Source organism: Phascolarctos cinereus, unplaced genomic scaffold, assembly GCF_003287225.1.
Source record: "Phascolarctos cinereus isolate Bilbo 61053 unplaced genomic scaffold, phaCin_HiC Scaffold_5;HRSCAF=322, whole genome shotgun sequence".
NCBI lineage: Eukaryota > Metazoa > Chordata > Mammalia > Diprotodontia > Phascolarctidae > Phascolarctos > Phascolarctos cinereus.
Genome location: NW_027555958.1, coordinates 348,215,000 through 348,235,943, shown reverse-complemented (window position 1 = coordinate 348,235,943; position 20,944 = coordinate 348,215,000). Strand labels below are relative to the sequence as shown.

The 20,944-nt window shown below is 38.9% G+C and overlaps 1 protein-coding gene across 1 annotated transcript in view; it reads right to left on the bottom strand.

Annotated features, from left to right (window-relative positions):
* The window catches only part of SPMIP3 (sperm microtubule inner protein 3), a 43,771-nt gene extending 28,172 nt beyond the window's left edge, over positions 1-15,599 (bottom strand). Inside the window, exons 1-3 of the mRNA XM_020982094.2 lie at positions 15,471-15,599; positions 1,384-1,475; positions 1,226-1,294 (exon numbers count right to left, since the gene is read on the bottom strand). Coding sequence (XP_020837753.1) covers positions 1,226-1,281 — 56 coding nt within the window. The 5' untranslated portion in view covers positions 1,282-1,294; positions 1,384-1,475; positions 15,471-15,599. The remainder of the gene's footprint in view (positions 1-1,225; positions 1,295-1,383; positions 1,476-15,470) is intronic.
* Between the last annotated feature and the right edge of the window lie 5,345 nt (positions 15,600-20,944).

Sequence of the window (20,944 nt, the reverse complement as noted above, 5' to 3'; positions counted from 1 at the left end):
AAAAAGCTAAAGGAAATAGCAGGCTTTGTACCTATTTGGGGGAAAGAAACCTAAGAGAAGGAATAGGACCACAGCTCAGGCTGATAGGACAATGATATTTTCTCTTCCAAAGACAATGATGACTATTTTGGAAAGAACAAAATGAAAAAGGCCAATAGTGACTGGAGTTTCCAAGATTATGGATGTAATGAGAGAAGACTTAATGAGCTGAAGTTACCTGACCCAAAGGCCTCATGAGGAGATGCCCTATGCTGTCCCCCATGGGACAAAGGCATAGAGTCAGCAGCTGGAATGCTCTTAAGTTATGTTCTTATAGAAGCAATCACCTCTGCTAGGTAGGATGTTCCTATAAAATGTGATTTGATTTTTGAAAAAGAAATACAACAAATATATTTTTCTGTAGTGATACATCTCTTCCAAAAGAGGCAAGTAGAACAGTTTAGCTGAACACAGAGTGTAGAAAGGGAATAATATGTCATAAACCTGAAAAGTTAGGCTGGAGCCAGAATATGAAGAGCTTTGAATGCCATGCTAAGAAATTTGTATTTGATTTTAGCAGCAATAGAGAAATACTGAAGCCTATGTAGTCACTGTGAGACTTAGAATCTCGGCTGAAGCATCCATAGGAGTCCAAACTGAAGGCATTAGTATAGTGACTATGGCCTTTCTAATCTAACTACAAAGCAAAGGCTTACTTTATAACTATGAAATATCTAGAGAGTATTACAGGGGTTCTATAATACTTATCCCTTTTAAGCTCACCCACTTAATGAACGTACTTGATTTATTGAGGGTTAATTAATGCTGTGACTCTGGCCTGCCTGGGAAAAATGCAAGAGTCTTCTTTAGTCTTTCTTTCAAAATTTCTCAAGAAAAAAAAATAGTAGAAGAATTAGACCCCTATTTATTTTGTGATTAACAAATGGCAAGAGGTAATGGGGGTAGGGAGCTCCAAATTTCCAGTTGTGGCTCTCCTGAGGCCAGAACAATAGCCATTCAAAGTGGAAGGATTTGGGGAACTCAATGAGCAGAACTAATAGCTTGACCATTCATAGAGCTTCCATGAAACTCTGCCAGCCATCCAGGAAGCCCCACTATTGGCATTTCCAGCAACAACTAATTCCAACTAAGCAGTTGGGAATCATCTGTATGATTCCTCTGGTGTGCATCTGCTCATTTCAAATAGGGCATTAGGAAGATGCACCTATACCAGTAAGTACTTTACCTGGGATGCTGGATAGGCTTGCGATCCTTGAATTCTCGTAGTCTTATGAAAGACATAGTGGATAGAGGCCTGGGTGGGAAAAATTTGATGTAAAAGGTGAATATTTGTGCTTGAAATATTTTTTTTAAATTATTGATTGAAAGACATTAAGACACAACCTTAACTCTCCCGGTTTACTTCACAGAAGAAAAATGACACGTGGAATGACTAGCCTCTTCCAGGACATAAGAACATTCCTCTTTGAGACTACCTAGGGAAGGACACAAATAGTGGGGTAAGTAATAGCAAAACAAATCCTAAGCCAACAAATATACATTGTGCTTTATGAAGGCTTATTCTATTTTTAAAAGTCTAGATTTTTGTGCAGATTGGAAGAGATTTTTTTCACTTGATGAAGCATTCATCCTTTCATTTAAGAAACAGTTATTAAACACCTATGATGGACAGTGCACTATCCTAGATGTTGGGAATACAAAGACAAAAGCCAACTACAGTTATCCCTTCCACATCCTGACTATCACAGGTTGGCATAAAAAAATTAATGGGAATGTTTTGGTTTTATGGAACCACAGATGACATGCAAAGTCTAGCAGACATACAGAAAAAGTTTAGAAACTCAGAAATGCATAATATATGCATCGTATTATATAATATCAACATATTTTACATTTCGATAACATAATAATTCAGACTTCTCTGGTACAAAAGGAGGGCCAAAACATTTTATGCAGATTTTCCAGATGGGGAGTGCACTGCACCCTTAACCTCCATGATATGGAAGGAATAACTGTAGTTTCTACCTTCAAGGAATTTACATTCAACTGCAATTAAATAGCTAGGTCCTCTGGTTTGTTTATAGGCATACCCAGGGTAAGGGACCTGCTTTAGGAGAAAATGTTTTGCATTTCCTTACCAAATAGGTTGGAACAGCCTTTTCCCACTGACAATGTAGCTGGAACAGTCTTGGGTCTTCAAAACTACCAGACTGAGACACTCTTTCTTTCTAGGTGCGTCCAAGGGAGGTAAAGGTCCTGTTCATCCACAGCATAAGGACCACAAACTGAGCTGGATGAGAGGAAGGAATATCTTTCCTTCCCTCCTTTTGGGTCCTGTGGCTCTGACAAACAGGCTTGTGGTTTTGTTGTTCCATTTGTCCTATTCAATTCCAGGCACAAGGCGTGGAATCTCCCTGGACTCAGACTCTAAGCTTAGGGACCGCTTAGTCAGGATTCCAGGCTGTATGTGCAGACAGGTCAGCTGGGAAGCTCTGAGAATCCAAGGTGTATAGGCTGTGAGAGATCTTTAGCATTAGTCAGGCAGTCAATAAACATTTATTAAATGCCTGCTATATACCAAACACTGTACTAAGCACGTGGAAGAAGCACTCCTCTTGGAAGTAGACGAAAGAGAGAGAAATTGCCCCAGGCTGGATGTGGGAATTTTCAAGATGCAGCCTATTCCAGCTACAATTCAAGGAAAGAGGCTTTTCTTATCTACATGCTAGGAGGACAAGATTGTCGTCTTCCAGAAGTACGTTCCTGGCATTTCCCTTATGGGTGTCCATGCTAAGTGATCGACACTTGTGTAAAACAAAGCCACATTGCAGTTATATAAATGGTTATAATTCACATTTGTATGACCATATTCCCTCACAACTCTTTGAGGTGAGTAGTATGGACTATTCTCATTTTATGGATGAGGAAACTGAGGCTCAGAGACATTAAGTGAGTTGCTCATGGTTGTCAAGCTAGGGAGGCTAGATTTGAAGCTAGTTCTCTTCTGACCCCAAGCCCAGCATCCTTTCTGATGATACACTCTGATGCCCTGACCAATGATTCAACTGACGTATGTTTTTCTAAAATTTTAAAAACATTTTTATTTAAAGTTTTGAGCTCCAAATTCTATCCTTCCCTCCCCACCACCCTCTCTGAAATGGTAAGCAATCAGATATAGGTTATATATGTGCAATTATGTAAAACATTTCCATATTAGTCATTTTGTACAAGAAGACTTGAATAAAAGAAAAAAAATTAAAGAGTGAAAAATAGCATGCTTCAGTATGTATTCAATCAGTGTTAGTTCTTTTTCTAGGGGTGGGTAGTCTGCTTCATTCTTTGGGATTGTCTTGGATCATTGTATTGCTGAGAATAGCTAAGTCATTCACAATTCTTCATCCAACAATATTGCTGTTAATGTGTGCTGTTCTCCTGGTTCTGTTCACTTCACTATGCATCAGTTCCTGTAAGTCTTTACAGATTTTTCTGAAATCATTCTGCTTGTTACAGCGCAATAATATTCCATTACAGTCATATACCACAGCTTGTTTAGCCATTTCCCAATTGATGGGCATCCCTTTGATTTCCACTTCTTGGCCACCAGAGAAAGAGCTGCTATAAATAGTTTTGTACAAATTGGTCCTTTCCCTTTTTTTGGATGTCTTCAGGATATAGACCTAGCAGTGATATTGCTGGATCAAAGAATATGCACAGTTTTATAGCCCTTTGGGCATAGTTCCAAATTGCTCTCCAGGATGGTTGGATCAGTTCACAGCTCCACCAACAGTGCATTAGTGTTCCAGTTTTCCTGTATCCCCTCCAACATCTAACATTTTCCTTTTTTGTCATGTTGGTCACTCTGCTAGGTGTGAGGTAGTACCTTGCAGTTGTTTTAATTTGCATTTCTCTGATCAATAGTGATTTAGAGCATTTTTTTTCATATAACTATAGATAGCTTTGATTTCTTTGTCTAAAAACTGCCTATTCATATCCTTTGACCATTTATCAATTGAGGAATGACTTGTATTTTTATAAATTTGACTCGGTTCTCAACCTATTTGAGAAATGAGGTCTTTATCAGAGATACTTGTGGCAAAAGTTTCCCCCCAGTTTTCTGCTTTCCTTATAATTTTGGTTGCATTGGTTTTGTTCTTGCAAAACCTTTTTAATTTTATATAATCAATCAGAATTATCTATTTTACATTTTGTAATGCTCTCTGTATTTTCTTTGGTCCTAAATTTTTTCCTTATCCACATATCTAACCAGATAAGCTATTTCATGCTCTCTTAATTTGCTTATGATATCATCCTTTATGTGTAAATCATGTATATCCTTTTGACCTTATCTTTATATACAGTATGAGATTCAACAGACACATTAAGTGTTCAAGCTAGTATATTAGGTGCTATCAACATATCATAACCAAATTCTGACATAATCCAAACTCCAAAACCAACCCTTTAGGCAGGGTTCTTATGGAAAAACTGTCCCTTATACATTTTTTTTCTTTAAGGTACAGTTCTTACCCTCAGGTCTGTGAACTCATTTGTATATACATATTTACCATATGTGGTATATGTATGTATTACATTTATATAGGTTATACATAAAACTGTAAAGATATATAAAACTACTTTAATAGTTATATAAGATATATGTATATATAACTCACACATGACATATTAATAGAATTGATTTCCTTTTGAACCCTATGCATTTTATTTTATATATTTAAAAACATCACTCTGAAAATGGGTCTACTGGCTTCACCAGATTGCTAGAGGGGTCCATGGCACAAAATGATTAAGAATTGCTTCTCTAAAATCATGTTTTCATAGAAGTAATGAACTCTGCTAGTCAAGGGTCTGTCTGTACAATGTGACGCAGTTTATGAAAAATATGTAATCTGTACACGTCTTCTCTGTAGCACATCTGTTGTGTTAAGTGAGGCACAGTTGTACTAAATTCAAAAGAAAAAGCTAATTTTCCCCATAGGAACTGAAAGAGGTTCAGTATTAGTAAGCTGATGATAAGTTCTTTGGAAGCCCATAGGACAAAGAAAAAGACAGCATGGTCCTCCATCCTGTTCAGCCCCCTCTAGCTCTGGAGCCAAGGGGCAGAGGGCCAGATAAGAGGGCAAAGGGTGCTAAGAATCTCACCATTTTTGATAGTGTGTAACAGGGGTGGGGAACCTTGAACTTGGCTGTGGATATTCTAAATGTGAGCTCTTTGTCCAATGACCAGTAAGTGGTCATACTGTTGGAGGAGCTGAATGGTATTGGCCTTGACATTCATGCTATAACAAAGCCAGAACACAAAAGGAAGTTTTAGGTAATGGAAAGGGGCCTCTCGGCTTCTCTTTGGGGAGGCCAAAAACAAAAAAAAAGTTAGTGAAGTTGGTTTGATTAAGCTGGCCCAGTTGCTGTTGGACATACATAATATTCCACCTGTTATCTCTACGCCTTTGCCAGGCTGACATTTACATCTCAATTACATTCTCTTTTCCACTCTTTGTCCTAAAATCCCTAGCTTCTTTCACATTCAGGTTAAGCCATGCCTCCTGCAGAGGCCTTTCCTTATCCTGACCTCTCCGCTTGCTAGTCTTCCCTTGGTTCTCTGTAATTTTTTTTGTTTACTGGGTGTATAGTTTGTGTTACATATATACATATATATGTACATATATTTTCCTCCAATGGAGTATAAGTTCTTTGTTTCGTTTTTGTTCCCCAGCATCTAGCCCAGTGCCAGGCATATAGTAGGTGCTTAATAAATGCTTGTTGATTACCCTGTGCACAAATGTACAAGAAACATCTTTCATGGGACATCTCACATTGCATGGCTCAAGGTAAATATTTGTAACAAAACACTGAAAGCTTGTCTGTGACTACCCCTTACATCTGATGCCTTGTGATTGTACTCAAGGCTTTGTGTGACTGTATTAGTTGAACTGGAAGGTACAGGGTAAGACTTCTTTCTTGACATTAACGTTTACATGGTGTTTAAGTTTTGCATAGCACATTACAATTATGCTGTCTGATACCCTCAATAACCCTGTGAAATAGGTGAGATAGTTATTAATCCACATTTTACAGTGGAGAAAAGAGAGACTGAGGGATTTCTCCAAGGTCGCATACAGTGATAAGTATCTGAGACAGGATTCAAACTCAGGTCTTCCTGATTGAAGGCCAGCTTTCTATCCACTGTACCAGCTAGTTGCCTCATAGAGCTATTTCACCTATAGTTGGTGAAAACATCTGACCTGGGTAATATCCTGCTCATCTATTAAGCCCTTCCTCCTCCTCAATCCCTTCTCCCCCACCAAGTTACTGCCTTTCCCTTCTTTGTCTCCTCTTAGAGCCTAAAACTATAGGTTCCTGCCTCTCTCCCAGGTTCCATCTTCCACCGTGAGAATTCCTTTACTATACTAGTTTCACTACGAAAGCCCCCAATGAGTTCCTCCTGCTCTTTGCTCTAAGATTGCCTAGTTCAACTGCATTTAATCAGGGCTGACTGTTTTAAATGCCTCAGTGATCTTGCCTTGATCCACCCTCTCTACTGCCTCTCACTGACTTTGTTTCTCCCCTCGTCCTCCAGGGCTTGTCCTTACTACTGCAGAGCTCTCAACTGGGGTCAACTAATACCCCATGTGGTCTGCCTTCTTTCCTAGCCCACCTTTCCCACTCAACCATTGAGTTTGTCCTAGGCATCAGAATTCAAATAAATCCATGGTTCTCTTTGCTTGACAACTTCTTCCTTCCCTTCCTGGATTCAAAAGATTGCTTTCCACCAACTAATTCATTATAAGGAAGGCTGGGCGTTAGTTCTGTGTTATCACCATATCTTGAAAAGGCAGACTATCGGGAGAAGCTAGGTGGTGCAGAGGATACAGCACCGGCCCTGGATTCAGGAAGACCCGAGTTCAAATTCAGCCTCAGACACATAACACTTACTAGCTGTGTGACCCTGCGCAAATCACTTAACCCCATTGCCTAGCCCTCCCCCCCCCAAAAAATATGAACTATCTTTTCATGTAGTATGTTAACATTGATATAACTCCATCATGACCAAACAACTTGATGGCACACTGGAGTTCATTACGGTGAGTTTTTTTATGTATCTCACTGCTATAAGAAGCCACTTGGTGTGTTAGAAATAGTCCTGGACTTGGAGTCAGGAGATGCCTGGATTCAAAGCCTACCTCTGATGTTTACTAACCGTGTGACCTTGGGCAAGTAACTTAACCTCTATGAACCTTAAAAATGGAAATAAAAATATCTTCAGTATTTACTTCACAAGGTTGTCGAGAGGACATCTCATGAGATAACGCATGTTTGTGCTTTGTAAACTTTAGAGTGATATAAACGTCAATTGTTATTGTTAGATGTACACAGGGAAGGGAGAAAAGGGAATAAGCATTTCTGTAGCTACTACTGTGTGCTAGGCACTGTGCTAAGAGCTTTTTACAATTATTACCTCGTTTGATCCTCAAAATCGCTCTGGGAGGTAGGTACTACTATTATCCCCATTTTACTGTTGAGGAAAATGAGACAGGCAGAGACCTTAAGTGACTTGTCCAGGGTCACACAGCTAGTAAATGTCTGAACTGGATTTGAACTCAGGTTTCTTCCTGACTTCAGACCCATTGCTCCAGCATCTGTCTCTTAATAGGGAGAAACCAGTACAAAATGGATTAAGCTACTGCTTAACTACTTAATTTACCATGCTTAATTTGATAGTGTAAGCCTGAAAAGCAACATAGCTGTTAAGGATCATAGAGACAGAAGGGGACCTCAAGAATTGTCTAGTCCAGGGGTGGGGAACCTGTGGTCTTGAGGCCGTGTGTGACCCTCCAGGTCCTCAAGTGTGGCCCTTTGGCTGAATCCAATTTGTTCTGTGAAGTTTGGATTCAGTCAAAGAGCCACACTTGAGGACCTAGAGGGCCACATGTGGCCTTGAGGTTACATGTTCCTCACTCCTGGTCTAGTCTAAATCTCCCTCATTTTACATGACCTAATTCCCAAGAGAAGCCATTTGCCCAGAATCACAGAGAAATTAAGTGGAGGTGCCAAGTATTCAACCCTCGTCCTTTGACTTCAGATCCAGTGTTCTTTCCACTCTGCCGTGCCTATCAAAGTTTACTTTTTCATTTCCAAGGAAGAAATGGGGGGTGGTGGACGTTGACAAATAAGCTCAGTGGATCTGGAAAATGTCTTCCCAATAAAACTGGAATTGACTCTGCCTTTGAGAATGGAATATTTTCTCAGTGTCTAGAAAGTCTGAGTCACCACTCTTTGGAATAAAGAAATCATTTGTTGGTTACCAAGTTTTGTCAGTCATCAGAAGCAGTCCTGGTTTGCTACACTCAAGCAGCAACATCAATGGCAAATTTTCACTGCAGTCAAAGGGGAATCCTTGGGGAACAGCAGATAACTTGACCTTCAAAGAATTAATAGATATTGACAGTGCCTACTTTTCAGGGAAATGGGCTGAGAGAGGCTGCCTGGTAACCACCTCAGCTAACTCACTTAGCATCATAGCTTTTAGACCCGGGAGGGGATACAAGGGCAGGTAGGGTACCATAGTGTACGAAGTGCCAGGCCTGGAGTTAGGAAAGACTCATCTTCCTGAGTTCAAATCTAGTTTCAGAAACTTACTGGCTGTATGATCCTGGGCAAGTCACTTAACTCTGCCTCAGTTTGCTCATCTGTGAAATGATCTGGAGAAAAAAATGGCAAACCACTCCAATGCCTTTTCTAAGAAAACCCCACATGGGGTTACGAAGAGTCAGACACAACTGAAAAACAACAAAGGGGACTCAAAGGTCTTCTAGTCCAACCTCCTACTTTATGGATGAAGGGACTTACCCAAGGTCACACAGGTAGGTAGTAGCAAGACCAGGATTTAAAGGCAGGTCCTCTAACTTTAATCAGATGTAATGCTTTTTGTTTATTTATTTATTTGCCATACCCCTTTCTTCTGTTCATTGTTAGTCAGTAGCTCTTCTGAACATTAGCCCTCTATGTCAAAACAATAACTCACATTAAGAAAAGGCAGCAGGGTGTAGGGTGTTGGATTTGGGATCAGGAAAATTTATGTTCATTTTTCACCTTTGGTGTTTACTGTGTGACAATGAACAAATCACTTAATCTTTCTGAGCCTCTCTTCCCTCATTTGTAAAATTGGGTACACAGTCAATAGTCAATAAACATTTATTTGGTGTCTATTATGTTTTGGGAACTGTGTCAATTAATTGCTGTTAATACTTGTAGTACCTCCTTCAAACAGTTACTTAGGATAAAATTTTTATATGTATATACATATATCACATAATTATATATGTATATTATATATGTATTATATTATGTATAATTATATATGTATATATACATATCACATAATTATGTAGTATACACACACATATATACACACACACACATATACTTTTTCAATTCAATTCAATAAACTAAGCATCTACCAAGTTATAGGAACTGTGCTAATTGCTATTAATACCTGTGGCACCTATCTCAAACAGTTATTTAGGATAAATCTATATCTATAATTTTATCCTGAAAGAGTAGATAGAGATACATACAGATAAATAGATATGTATCTCTCTCTCTCTCTCTCTCTCTCTCTCTCTCGTTTTTCAATTCAATTCAATAAACATATGTTAAGTGCCTACTGTGTACCAGGCATTGTGCTAAAAATGGAGGCAAGACAGTCTCTATCATTAAGGAACTTAGAATCTAATAGACAGACAGCAAAGATATGCAAAACAAGCTATGTATGGGATAAATAGGAAATAATTAACAGAGGGAAGGCACTAGAATTAAGAGGGGATGGGAAAGCTTCCTGTAGGAGGTGGGATTTTAGTTGGGACTTAAAGGAAGCCATATGTATATATACACAGACTCATATACACATGTATATGCACATATATACATACATACACAATATATCACTTAATATACCATAAAACATTCTAGAAATATTAGCTATTATTATTATAGTGTTTTAAAGTTTAAAAACAGTTTCCTTACAACTTCCTTATGCCGCATAACAATAGAAATGATGGGTAACATTTACATAGTACTTTATGGACCCATTGTTATTGAGTCATGTTTGACTATTAGTGACCCCATGGATCGTAGTGTCCATGGGGTTTTCTTGGCAAAGAGACTGGAGTGGTTTGTTATTTCCTTTTTCCAGTGGATCCTTTTGTCAGGCAATCTGAGGTTAAGTGACTTGCCCAGGGTCACACAGCTAAGAAGTGTCTGAGGCTGGATTTGAACTCAGGTCATCCTGACTCCAGGCCCAGCGCTCTATCCACTGAGCCACTGACTGCCTCTTTATGGGCCCACAAGCACAGTCAAATAAGTACCCTGATCACAGATTTTAAAGTTCAAACTCCTCATTTTGCAGAGGAGAAAATTAAGATGCAGAGATGTTAAATGATGTGGCCAAGGTCACATAGATAGGGGTAGGATTTGAACCCAAGTCCTCTGATACCACATTCAGTGCTTTTGGCACTTTACCTTAAAGATGTCACAACAATCTTGTGAGACAGTCAGCAGAAGTGCTATTTGTTGCTGTTGAGTTGTTTCAGTCATGGCCTACTCTTCATGACCCCATTTGGGGTTTTCTTGGCAGAGGTATTGGAGTGGTTTACCATTTTCTTCTCTAACTCCTTTTACAGATGAGGAAACTGAGGCAAACAGGGTTAAGTGACTTGCCCAGGGTCACATAGCTAGTAAGTGCATTTGAACTCACATTTGAACTCAAGTCTCCTTTACTCCAGGCCTGGCCCTCTATCTACTGTGCCACCTAGCCCAGAAGTGCTATTATCTCCCATTTAATATACAGAGAAACCATAGCTCAGAAAAGTTAAATGAAATTTTTAATAGTCATACTGCTGATCTAATAAGTTGAAGACCTGCCTCCTTTCACCTTTCCAGGCCACCCTCCCTCTGTTCTGTCCCCTACAAAAATGTGATCTGTAAGAGGAAATTGCAAATGTTTCCACTTTTGTTTCATCTTACTCCCCATTCAAGTTCTCTACTTAGGCCAAACTGGCCTTCTGGTTGTAGACCTCCCCTCCATGACATTCCATCTGCCTGTGCCAGTGTCTTTGCTTGGGCTGACCTCCATCTCCGGAATGTATTAGTTCTTCATCTCTACTTCAAATCCCTAGTTTCCTTTAAAGTCCAGCTCAGATGTCAGTCCTGCGTGACTTCTTCTTACTCACATAGACATCAGTGCTCTCTACCTTTTGAAATTGCTTTATATTAATTTGCATTTACTTCATATTTACCTATCTGTACCTGGTGCATACCCAAAAGTAAAATGTAAGCTCCTTGAGGGAAGGAACTATTTTTTTTCTTGTTTTACCAAATTTACATTTATAAATTTATATATAATATACAAATTAATAAAATACAATGTACAAATTTATAATATGAAATATACAAGTTTATAAATAATTTTAATTTATAAACAAATAAGCACTTATTATGTACCTACTATGTGCCAGGTACTGTGCTAAGAACTGGGGATTCGAGACAAAAGTTCAGCCTCGCTGTCATGGATCTCACAGTCTAATGGCGGAAAGAGCATATAAATGAGTATGTATAAAAGGAGAGAAAGCATTAGCATTAGCATGACGCCTGATACCTAGTAGGTATTTAATAAATATTTGTGGTTGAGTTGAATTGAAATGATTATAGGCTTCTGTGAATGTTTTAGTCAATCTTACAAAATGTAACCACATCCCAAATCTAAATGTGACAACTGAAATATGAACACATGACACTAGCTGTTGGGTTTCACTGTTATATTTACCATCATTTCCATATTCTTGTCAGCTAGTACTGCATAACTGTTTTCTTCACCATCATCAACAACATCTTTCATCTCATTAAAAAAATATAGATTATTATTCATTGGTTGTAACTTTAGTGGTAGATTCTCCTTCAGATTTTCATATGAGAAATTCTTCCAGAACCAAAGCAAACTCAAAGTCTCCTGTCTCAGAGGAGACAGATGCCCAAGATTCAATTTCTGCTTGATCCACATTTGAGAATTTTATCTGGCTCCTATATTGGTTAGGAAGTCACATTCCCTGTACTCTGAAATGAAAACTTCTTAATGGATCCACTTAAAAAAAATCACTGCCATGAAATTAGCTACAGTAGTGGTGTCAAATTCAAATAGAACTCTGCTCCGCCTCCCATGTTAACTCAGAAAATCACAAATAATTAACTATGTTGGATTGTACTTTTATTTACTTTGTTAAGCATTTCCCAATTACGTTTTAATCTGGTTCAGGCTGCACTCGAGGGTTTTGCTCACCCAAGTTGGACACTTTTGGCCTAAGGATTGGGAATGAACAACAGGTTTCTTTTATATGGCTATTCAACATGTTGGATTTGGGAGCAAGTATTTAGAACTCTTAGCACTTTCTACAGTGTTTATCCTAATTATGAATACAATAGAGGCATATGACATTACCTGATATTACATGAATATGGATAGGATGTATTGAATCATAGAGGCTACCAAGTGAGAGAGTAGAGAGAGAGAAGAGGGTCCAGGACAGAACCTAGGAGTACATGCAAATTTAGGGAGCATGATATAAAAGATGAATCCGCAAAGGAGACTCAGAAGGGGTCAGACAGGTGGAGGAGAATCAAGAAAGCTGTGTCATAAAAACCCAGAGAGGAGAGAGTATCCAAGGAGTAGTCAATAGTGTCAAATGCTGCAGAGAATTCAGGAAAGATGGAGGTCCAGAGAAGGGCTGGGTTCTCTTCCTACTTCCTCTGGCACTCAAGAGATCATTGGTAACATTGAAGAGAACAGTTGCAGTTGAGTGATGAGGTCAGAAGCCAGATTGCAAAGCACCAAGAAGTTAAAGAGAGGAGAGGAAGTAAAGGCAAGGGGTGAAGATGGCTTTTTCCAGGAATCTAACTAAAGGAAAAGAACTTAATAATCTGATATGTTGATTATTTATTTGTTTGTTTTATTTTCGTATTTTGTTTCTATTTTTATTTCCATCATTTATTTATTTATTTATTTATTCATTCCCTTCCTTCCTTTCTTTCTTCCTTCCTTCTAACCAAATAAACACAAGATAATTTTTTTTGGTGGGGAAAGGGGGGCAAGGAGGCACTAGCAGCTGTGGGAATCATGAAAGGCTTCATGTGGAAGATGACACAAGTTGAATTTTGAAGGAAAGTAAAGGATCTAAAGAGGTGCAGGTGAGAAAATACATTCCAAGCATGGAGGATAGCCATAAGAAAGGCATGGAGATGAGAGGTGGAGGGTCATGAGTGAGAAACAGCAAGAAGGTCAATTTGGCTAGACCACAGAGTCCATGAAGAGGGGAAATGTCCACTCTGATAAGACCGGAAAGGTAGACTGTGAAGAGTTTTAAATGACACTTTACAATAATCCTGTGAGGTAGGTGGTCAGCCAGTCAACAGCAAAGCATATATTAAGTTCTTACTATGCATCAGACACTGTAACTAAGGTTTGGGGATACAAAGAGAGGTAAAAAACCAAAACCAAACAAAACCTCACAGTACTTCCCTTCAAGGAGGTCACATTTTAATGGGAGAGGAAACAAGCAAACCAGTATGTACATATAAGTATAACATGTTTACACATATACATGTACAAGTGTAACATGTACAGCTATGTATATGCAATGTATACAACTATAAATGAGAGGTAATCTCAGAGGAGAAGGCACTAACAAGAGAGGGATGGGAAAGACTTCCTGAAGAAGGTGGGATTTGAGCTGAGTTTTGAAGGAATCCAGGGAAGCTAGGGGGTAAAGCAAGGAGATCATTGTTACTAGATCCAAGGACAGGACAAGGTCTTAGAACTATAATCCCAGGGCCCTAATCTAATCTGTTTTAGATAAACTCAGGACCATTTTAAGGAGCTGTATTTAATTTCTGTCATCAACTGAAACAATTTTTCTGTCAGTCCAATTTGGTTGTCAATGGATATTCCCAGAGTTGCCCTAAATTTCTGCATTATCTTTCTTGTTTTGCCTCTGAGGGTGCTACCTCTTTGTCCAAGGCACAGGGGTAGAGTTTGAAGAGTACTGGGAATACATTCTAATTAATAATGATAATAGCTGGCATTTATATAGCACCTGGTGCCAGGGTTATGGGCATTGAGGTGGAGCAGTGGATCGAGTGCTGAGGTGGGGTCAGGAAGACTCACCTTTCTGAGTTCAAATCTGATTTCAGACACTGACTAGCTGTGTAACCCTGGGCAATTCACTTAACTTTGCTTGCTTTAGTTTCCTCATCTGTAAAAACGGGTTGGAGAAGAAAATGGCAGGCCACTGCAGTATCTTTGCCAAGGAAACCCCAAATGAGGTCACAAAGAGTCAGACATAACTGAAAATGTGCCAGGTGCTTTACAAATATTACCTCATTTGATTGTCACAACAACCCTGGGAAGTAGGTGCTAGTATTATCCCCCTTTTATGGTGAAACTGAGACAGAGAGAGGTTAAGTGACTTGCCTAAGGTGACACAGATAGTAAATGTCTGAGGCTGGATTTGAATTCCAGGCCCAATATCTTTTGTGCCACCTCTAACCATCATGAGTAGTCCTGGCTAGATTAACTTCCTGGTGACTAGAATAAGGCTTGAGCGTTTTCTTTCCAAAATGTGATTAAACAACTCTGGCTAGTAACTGATTTGGCACAATATTGTATGTTAAGTGGGAAGTGTATTGACCATATTTGACTCCCAGGTCTACCATTTTCTGTACTTCTCTAGAGAAAGAAAATCAGGCACAAGCCCAGCTTGTATCCTTCAGATAAAGTGTAATGGAGTGGATCCAAGCACACCTTTCATCATCTAGTTTTTTGGTGTTTTTATGTGCATGTCGTATGTGGGCTTTGAAGCATTGTGAATCAGAATGGCAGACTGATCCAGACCCATGAACCCCAGACACTCATAGATCATAGGTTCACAGACGTACCTAGAAGAGACCTTAGAGATCATGGAATACACCCTGTGAAGCTCATAAAATAATTATTTTCCTTCTAAAATTATTTACTATAGGATTCCTTTAAAAAGCAACCTGTCTCCTCTACTTTCTATGCCTAGCTTTTTGGGGTTTTTTTGTTTTGTTTTTGGTTCAGACCCATGGCACTGTGGGTTTTATATGTATAGGCCAAGGAGGAAACTCTGTCCACCAATGCATCTCAGTAACAGCCCTGCAGTTTGTAGTTTTAAAGAGCTGCCTGGGACACTGAGAGGTAGAGTGCGTCTAGGGACACAATCACTATGTATTGGATTTGAACCCAGGTCTTTCATCCACCAAGTCCTAACACTCCTTCCCTTACAGCATTTAAAATAGGATTCAATTTGTACAGATTTGGTGAGTTTTCAGAAATATTTACTTTTATGGGAGGTCAGGTTTCTGTAGTCAATAACCATTACAGTTACCTGCTTAGGCTGGTATCAAGGTGAGAGGAAAATTTGCCCTTCTTACATGATGAAAGGAAAAAAAGCAGCATCAGGAGAACAGTAGTATCTTAGATCCCTTGTTTTAGAAATCTGATGATGAAATAGAAAACTTTCCTTATGGTGACTTAGACTTAACCATTTACATCATAATTGAGGTGTTATGAAGTACCTCAGATAGACAGTGGGGCTTGGAATGTAAGCTCCTTGAGGGCAGGGGCTTTTATAGGTATACCCCCCAATAGACAGCTCAGTACTTGGTACATAGTTGAGACTTAATAAATGCTTGTTGATTGATTGAAAAGTTAGTCTACTATGCCAAGTTTTGGGACAGCATGCTCATGGTGTCTTCCTGGTAACTCTGGAGAATCCAAATTCATATGAAACAAAAACAGTTAGGATCACTTTTCTATCCATTACTAAAATCCTATTGCAAAAGAGGAAACATAAATGGGACTTAAATAGCCAAGAGTGTTCTAGAACAGCATTTCCTAAACTTTCTTCTATAGAATCTTTCATGGGGTGGGAATAAGAGATCTGTGAGAAAATTTGGTTGCTTAATGATATTTTCCTCTTGAAAATACTAAGTGATGAAATCATGTATATGTTTTGTGCACCAATTTTGGGTGATGGAAATTGGCTTCAAAGGAGGATTTTAATGATAAAGGATGAGAAGATGACAGATTCCTCTACTTCCACCCCTGATTCCATCTTCTTTCCTTTACCTCTGAGGTTAAGTTCCCTCACCTGTTAAATGAGGAGAGGTGGCCTCTGAGAGCCTTTCTAGATGAAGTTCTAGGCTCCTGCTCTCTCCGGGGCAATCTTCTTGACCTCCTTGGCTTTAGTTATCTTTGTCTTTGCTCTCAAATTGTTCCTTAAGCTATCCTCCCTCCACCTCTTTACCTGTTGAGTTCTTTCTTACTCATCCCTTAAAGGGCAACATTGATCTCAGTTCCTCAATGAAGCCTTACCTGATCCCCCTGGTCAGTTTTCCCACAGAGCTCAGAGAGGACTTTGTTTTGCAACTCTTTAATGTACTTACAAAATGTTGTGCATTACAGTCAACTATTTGTGTCTTATAGACTTAAAGACAGGAACAGTGGCTTATTTCAATGTTTTAATTCTCCTGGTCTCAGTGCTCTGCACACAATAGATGCTTTGTAAATGTCTTTGGAATAAATGAATGACTCATTAATCATTCCCTTTCATTCTCCACCCCACCCACATACATAAACACTGATTTACAGACTTTAAAAACTTCTATCAGAAAATATTAGGCAATGCCACTAGATTAAGTATTTTGAATTGTAGGGAAATGGAAACATGTGGCTATATTATGCATATATATTTAAGCAGAGCTGCTATTCCTACCTGTGAAATCTGCTTGGGACTATAATGCATTGTCCCATTTGTGGAATGAAGGTCCCACATTGGTGTGGATTTTCTCAGAAATTTGACAGAAGAGAGTGGGGGTGGGGAGGGGATAGGATTTCTGTTGAAATTTGGATTTGAAAAAGGGAATGGGGATCATTATTTGGCCCTATACATCTTCCCTCATTCTTTTAATACCATTGCCCAAAACATTCAATAGGTTAAAATGATGGTTCCTGGGCCACTTGTGGGAGCAAGAAAATTGGAGCAGATGATCCCCCAAATCCTTTCCAGCTCTATCATTTTACAGGCAGTTTTTTGACCTCTTAGAATGACTTTGTGACAATAAAAGTAGGGCTTGGGCCTGTGATTTCATTGGCATAGAGAACAGTGAGGAAAATTCCTCTAGCAATGCAGGTCAATACCTTCTCTCTAAGAGCACTGAGAGAGAAGGAGGTCAGCGGAAGAGTGGGATTAAAAGATTTGCTCAGGGTCGTCCACCTAGGATGGGTCAGAGGCAGAATGAAACTCAGGTCTTTCTGGTTTTGAAGTTTTCTCTTGATTACACTCCAATGAACCCTGCTGTGCTCTGAGCCTCCCATTCTGATCATAGTATAGCTATAAAATTGGATATCCTCCACTGGTAAGTAGTCAGATCTATTTATAAGTAGAGGAGAGCAAAACAGAATTATCCACACAGGGAACTACTGTGATTTAAAATAAAGAATGTAATTAAAGCTGAGATGATAAAGTAATTATTCCCTAATGCAGTATGAGAAAATAGACACATAAAAGAGTATTTCATGACCCAAGTGGTCCAGGATGACCAAAGTGGAAAGTCAGGATCAAGGCTGCTAAAAGTCAGACTCTGGCTGGCAGCTGCCAGCACTGCTGAATCTTACTTTTCCTAATTAAATATTTTTAATGAAACAGTACATATATATAACCAGTAAGTAGACAGGCTTCTGGAAGTCCCACGCTAGACTGTGTTAAAACCAGCAGCTAAACAAATGTTTCAGTTGGAATTATAGCAAAGAGATTCAGGCCCAGGGAGAAGAGGTCATGTTTAAACCTATATGACTTTTAGATGCTTAAAACCTGTGAAAAAGAGACAGATATTTAGATCACTTTAGTCCATCTTCAATGTTCCAGGAGAGGATGGCTTTGCTCAGTCCTCTGATGTATTATCCAAAAGTACCCCAGAGAGACCAGCTTAATGTAAAGTTGTGGGCAATTCATTCATGACCTATTGCCATCTCCAGTTGCCCTGATCTATATCTGGCCTTTGAACCCAGATGGCTCTGGAGGAGAAAGTGAGGCTGTTGATTTTGCACAGCCTTCCCTCACTTAAATCTAGTTCCTTTGCAAGTCATGGTATCACCTCCCAGATGTCATGTCCTCTGAGTTCTAAGGACAAACAACAATTGACCTAGCACAGAGCTTCATACGTAGTGGTTGTGTGACTTCAGGCAAGTCACTTAAACTCTTTTAGTCTGTTTCCTCATCTGTAAAATGGAGACAATCATCATATTTGTATTATCTACCTCACAGGGCTGTTGTGAGGATTAAATGAGCTAATGTATATAAAGGTCTTCGTAGACTTAAAAAACAGTATTTAAGTGTCAGTTATTATTGTCTGGACCTGTGATGCCATCTGGGTAAGGAATTCCTAGCATGAAAACTTCTTGCCCATCCTGTATGACTCTTGTCCAAGTCATCCGTTAAGTTCCCCACAGGGGGAGCCTTCCTTGTTTCCTCTGGACATTGTGATGATACCAGTGGAGTGCTCGGACTTCCCCATTATCAATCACCCTCATCATGTGAGCAGGCCATTTTCTCTTTTAATAATGTATTTCCCTGATAATGGCCTTTACTCCTGATTTTCTTCAAAGTTCCTCATTTGTTATTAATTGTGGTGGGTTCATGATCACAACACCTATCTCTTTTAACCTCTTTATGATATCAATTTTTGGTTTCTTTAAAGACTATGTCTTACAGTCATCTAACAACCAAGAATGCATGTTTTAAAAAGATGAGCCTTTGTTTCCAGGAGAAATTTCAGGTTATTAAAGGACCTTTGCAATTTTCTAAAGGCAATCCAGCCCATACTCTTCCTCATGCTTAATTCTAGGTTCAACTTGTCCATTTGTATCATCCCAGTTATACATGGTGATGGATAACCTCTATAGATTGTCCTTCCAATTGCATGTAATAATCTAAGCAATAGAAATTCTTTATCCACTTGGTTTTTACCATATGGATGGTAAAGCCAAATTCTCTTGATTGGATTATAGATACCTTCTAGGAGACCACAGAGTTCCAGGGCTTGATGCAACCAGAATAATGCCATCTGCAAATGGAAGCAATCTAGAAGACCTCACCCTTCATAGGAAAGCTCTCTTCAACTTGGATTCTGAGCTTGATCTCCTCCATCACAGTGTGGACACCTTTGATGGGCATCTATCTCCTTGTTTTGTGATCCAGAGGGCTGTTGAATCAGGTTATTTCTGTTATATATTTCAAGGATTCTTGAATTCATCTTGATATATAGATGAGTGGCACCTGGTTGGAAGAGATCCCCTCAAGGCATTGCTTGCACTATCAAATTAATTTTTTTCACTATCAATAAACAACAATCCCTGTGTGTTCTTTGCATCATTCTTTTAACAGGGTGATGTTAAAGAGGTACCCTATTGTGCAAATTAAAGATAATAAAAGGAGGATGAGAAGAAAAGTGGGAAATACCTGCAGAGATTTTTACAATGAACTTTTATTACTGTCAGGCACTGTAGAACCAGCTCATTTGGACTGTAACATAACAGATGTGATTGCAGGGGAGGCTGAAACAGCACCAAAGGGAACATAGATGGAAAAAAGCAGCCAGATTACAAGTACACATAGACAATCTCTGTTCTGTAGGCGACTCAATGGTGAGGGAATTCAAGGATCAGTTCTTAAATTATCTGAAAGAAAAGAAGATACCAAAGATATGGAAAAACATCTCTAACCTTATTAGCGCCAAAGTAAGGCTACAGAAAGAACATTAATAACTATAGACCTATATGCCTCCTTTTCCATCTACATACAATTTTTATGAGACAGATGTCTATATATGCATTGAGGGACATTTTTAATGAAGACATTAGTGGGAAACAGGCAGGAATTAATGAGCTAAAAATATACATAAATATGTTTGTATACATACATTATATATGCATGTTTATATGTGTATGTATGCACACCACCCATATAGACACACATGTTTTTATATACAATGCATACGCCAAATGTGTATGTACACATGTAAGTGTGTTCACACATATGTATATACACACGTTTATATACACACATGCTTACACATATGCATACATATATACCATACGGGTGGGTATATATGTACAAATACAACAATATACCTGGCAGTGATAGGCACTTAAAGCAACTGTAATATCATAAGATGTGTCTGTTCACGAGTTCTTCCATCTGATGACTCCTTTGTCACAGAATTCTGGTTACTCAGCATTTACTAGGGAAGACCAGACTGAAGCTTAGTTTGCCAGAGAAAACCAAACAATTCTTATTTACCAAACTGTCAAAATCCTATCATTGCAATTAAGGGGATAGGCAATTAACTGTGTCTTAATTACAGCAGCTGCCACTTCATCTGAATGCTGTAATTTGCAGAGAAAATGGGGGAAAACTTTAATTTAATGTGTGTCTTTAAACAACAGAAAACATTGCTAGAGCCTAAGAAAAATTGTCTGTGGTGGACTGTGAGACACCTCCAGAAAAGTGTGATTGTTGCAAAATGCTAGACTGGCATTATTCTCTCTTACTTTGTATTGTCCAATTCATTGATTTCTCAGTCAATGTCATCTGTGAAACTAAGCTCCCCACACCTGCCATCCGAGTTGTGTTTTAAAAAAATTGGTTTAAAACAAAATTCTTGCACAGACATAGGGACAAACTTCTGAAATACAGGATTTTAATGGAAATGTAGTAAGGCATGTTAGTGCTTCTTATGTGAGCCTCTAGTTTAATCATGTCTATAACCTATTTGGGCAGCACTCATCTTATTTATACAA